Raw genomic sequence first — 3,431 nt, 5'->3', positions numbered from 1 at the left:
ATAATCTCAGGTTGTTGTCTGCTATTGTTAGGTCTCAGTTCAAAGTCATTTTTATCATGTGTTAGAGTCTAATCTCTTTTTCCATGGAAACGCATTTCCGGAACTAAAAGAGAATCAGCATATGATCACTACATGATGAATTTTGATTTGAGTAAAGCATCTGTGATGATTATGAATAAAGCAAAGTCATTTTGAATTGGAGAAACAAGACTGTTCTCCTACTTACAGGAATAGATTCATTAGGTTATAAAAAGCCTATTCATGAACTGTGGATAATTCTCATTCCACAAAGGACATGATAGAGGGCATACTTCATGTCCTTGTTGCGTAGGCTGTAGATGATGGGGTTTAAGACTGGTGTCACTACGGAGTATATCAGTGTGATGATTTTCTGCATGGCAACTGAATTGCCAGATGTGGGAGTCACATACATCACCATTATGGTTCCATAGAACAGAGACACCACCATCAGGTGGGATCCACAGGTAGAGAAGGCCTTTTGCCGACCAGATGAAGAAGGGACTTGAAGAACAGCTCTGAGCACCAGGGTATAAGACCCAAGAATGTAGAAAACAGTCAGAATGATAAAAAGAGAACTCACAGAGTGGAATATATGCTCTATGATGGGTTTAGGGCCACAGGACAGAGCCATTAGTGGGTCCACATCACACAAGAAGTGATCAATGATGTTAGGACCACAGAAAGGTAGTTGGGAAATGAAAAAAATGGGAATCAAATGTCCAAGGAAACCAATGAGCCAACAAAGACACACCAGCATGCCACACAACCTCCTAGTCATGATGGAAGGATAGTGCAGTGGGCGGCAGATGGCCAGGTATCTGTCGTAAGCCATGATACAGAGGAAGAAGCATTCAGTTGTGCCCAGGGAAAAGAAGAAGTAGAATTGAGTGAAACAGCCCGAGAAGGAAATGGTCTTAGTTTTGGAAAGAAAATTAACCAGCATGTTGGGAACGGTGCAGGTCACATACCAGATCTCTAGGAAAGAGAAATTAGCCAGAAGTATGTACATAGGTGTATGAAGTCGTGGTTCCCATCTCACTGCACAAATGATGGCCATATTCCCAGTCAGAGTCAGGATGTAGAGCAACAAAACCATCGAGAAAAAGAGGATCTGCATTTTCCAGGGACCAGGAAAGCCCAGTAGTACAAACTGGGTTACTGTAGATATCCCTGACTTATTCATCGTTTCCAGACTGTGGAGAGAAGACAGATAATGACAATTGACTTTGCTACTGAAGCAGTCTTAAGCTTTCCATGGGACAGAGAGTTATATCCATGTAAGAAGAAAAAAAAAATATATAGATATTCTAGAAAAATTTTGATCAAATCCTTTACTGTTCTGAATGAGTCTACTGGCTCTTATTCTTTATAAATATACACTTCTAGGTTACTTGAACTCTCTGTGGCACTGGACAATAGTTAAATTTCATCTTCTTATGATTTTAAGAAATCTTAAATTAGATTTCTTTTTGTCTTTTACCTATTATTTTTTCCAGTGAAAGCTGTTCAGATGCAATAACTGCATAGTGTTATTAACAACAAAAGGTGATACATACAATATCATTAAATCTAATGGAATTGAATCTGAGACTTCTTAAAAAGATATGAATGACTTGTACTTTTATATTATTATTATTTTTTTTTCCTTGGAGTTATTTCCATTATGAGAATTTATTTTCTATCTAGTTTTGTTTTTTAGTGATACCAGAAAAAATCCATAAGAATATGAAAAGTACATATGTGCATCTGCATATTTTAAAATGTAAAGACATTTAAATTGTACTAAATTAATTTACAAGCTGGCATTTAATCCTTTGTTTTTAGCAAAGAAAAATGTCACTATTACTCATTTCCCAAAGACTGATTATTAATTTCTCATCCTTCATATACATTTAAAAAGAAAAATTATCAAAGATAAATATAACCTATGAGATGCAGTGAAAAGAAATTAACACCCACTAAGAGATTCTTTTTTAAAGCTCTTCCTACTATTGCTTCCATAAATTTCACTTCAAATGTATAATTTGGAGGATTTTATTTTAATCAATTTTTTAAAGTCCCAAAAGAACAGAATACAAGTGAATTAAAGATGTTATTTCAAAGCAATAGTAGTCATCTACATTACAAAATTTGCCCTTGTATCCTTGATTATCAAAGACAATTTCCCTCTTTTTTTTTTAGCTTTTAATATAGTTTGGGTGAAAGTTTACAGAGCTGATTAGTTTTTCTTTCAGCAATTTATAGACATTTTGTTTTGTGGTGTTGCGTGCAGTTCCCTCTGTATAACATCACTCTTCCCACTGAGTTTTTCATTTCCATTTGTCTCTCCCCTTCCTGCCTTTTGAACTTTTGATTTTGGCAAATGTCCTTTGGTCTTGTGTAGTTGATTGGTCTGAGAAGTATGTTCCTCCCTGGTGCTGTTAGTTACTTTGTAGGCTAGTCTATATTCTGAAAAGTTGAGCCCTAGAGGTGGGTCCAGTTCCAGGCTTAAAGAGTGTCTAAGGGTCCTGGTGTGGTGCTGTGGGTTAATGTACTGGACTGCAAAGTCAGTTTGAACCACAAGGTGGGTGGTTCAAACCCACCACTTGCTCCTGGGAAACCCTATACAAGGTCGCTATAGGTTGGAACAGACTCAACGGCACTTAACAATAACAACAAGGGTCCGTCTTGGGGTTGTACCAGTTTCTATCAGATCACTGATGATGTCAATGAGGTAGCATCTCTCCCTAGCAATAATAACATGATTTTTATGATCTTACATTTTGTTCTAAGGAGCTCTGGTAGCGTAGTGATTACAAATTGGGCTGCGAACCGCAAGGTCAGCAGTTCGAAACTACCAGGTGTTCCGCGGGAGAAAGATGAGGCTTTGTGCTCCCGTAAAGATTTACAGCCTCAGCAACTCTGTATAGGGTCGCTATGAGTCGGAACCGACTCCACGGCACATAACAACAACAACATTTTGTTCTACATTTTATTTTTCCTTCCTTTTCTCCAGGACTTTCTATTATAAATTCCTGATCCAAGTGGTTGGTAGTGGTAACTGGGTCTTATCTAGTTCTTCTGGCCTCAGAGTGGTAGGATCTGCAGTCCATGTGATCTATGAGTCTTTTGGAGTTATTGTTTCCTTGAGTCTTTGATTTTGTCCACTTTTCTTTGCTATGGATAGGGGGAATCATCTTAGATGGCTGCTGGTTAGTTTTTGGGATCCCTGTTGCTACTCAACATGATAGAATGTAGAACATTGTCTTTGTGAACCATATTATGCTAATTGATCTGGATAGCCCCTGTGACCATGGTCCTAAATTCCCAAGCCCAGGGACTTATTCCCATAAGGTGTTTGCTTATGGCTAAGCAGTTTTCAGAACTTTCTCCCCTGTATGCGCGATTAAATCCTCGGATCTATTTTTAAC

General features: G+C 37.9%; 1 protein-coding gene across 1 annotated transcript; it reads right to left on the bottom strand.

Moving 5' to 3' along the window:
* Nucleotides 1-259: 259 nt before the first annotated feature.
* Nucleotides 260-1,210, bottom strand: LOC102829823 (olfactory receptor 11H7-like). Its single transcript, XM_006877171.1, has one exon. The coding sequence runs from the start codon at nucleotides 1,202-1,204 to the stop codon at nucleotides 260-262; it is 945 nt and encodes a 314-aa protein (XP_006877233.1). The 5' UTR covers nucleotides 1,205-1,210.
* Between the last annotated feature and the right edge of the window lie 2,221 nt (nucleotides 1,211-3,431).

Source organism: Chrysochloris asiatica, unplaced genomic scaffold, assembly GCF_000296735.1.
Source record: "Chrysochloris asiatica unplaced genomic scaffold, ChrAsi1.0 scaffold00444, whole genome shotgun sequence".
NCBI classification, from domain to species: Eukaryota; Metazoa; Chordata; class Mammalia; order Afrosoricida; family Chrysochloridae; genus Chrysochloris; species Chrysochloris asiatica.
Note: the sequence above shows the minus strand (reverse complement) of the source record. Positions and strands in the feature narration are given on the sequence as shown.

Excerpts from the sequence above, each read along its gene's own strand:
- LOC102829823 (XM_006877171.1), bottom strand. The coding sequence starts at position 1,204 with ATGAATAAGTCAGGGATATCTACAGTAACCCAGTTTGTACTACTGGGC.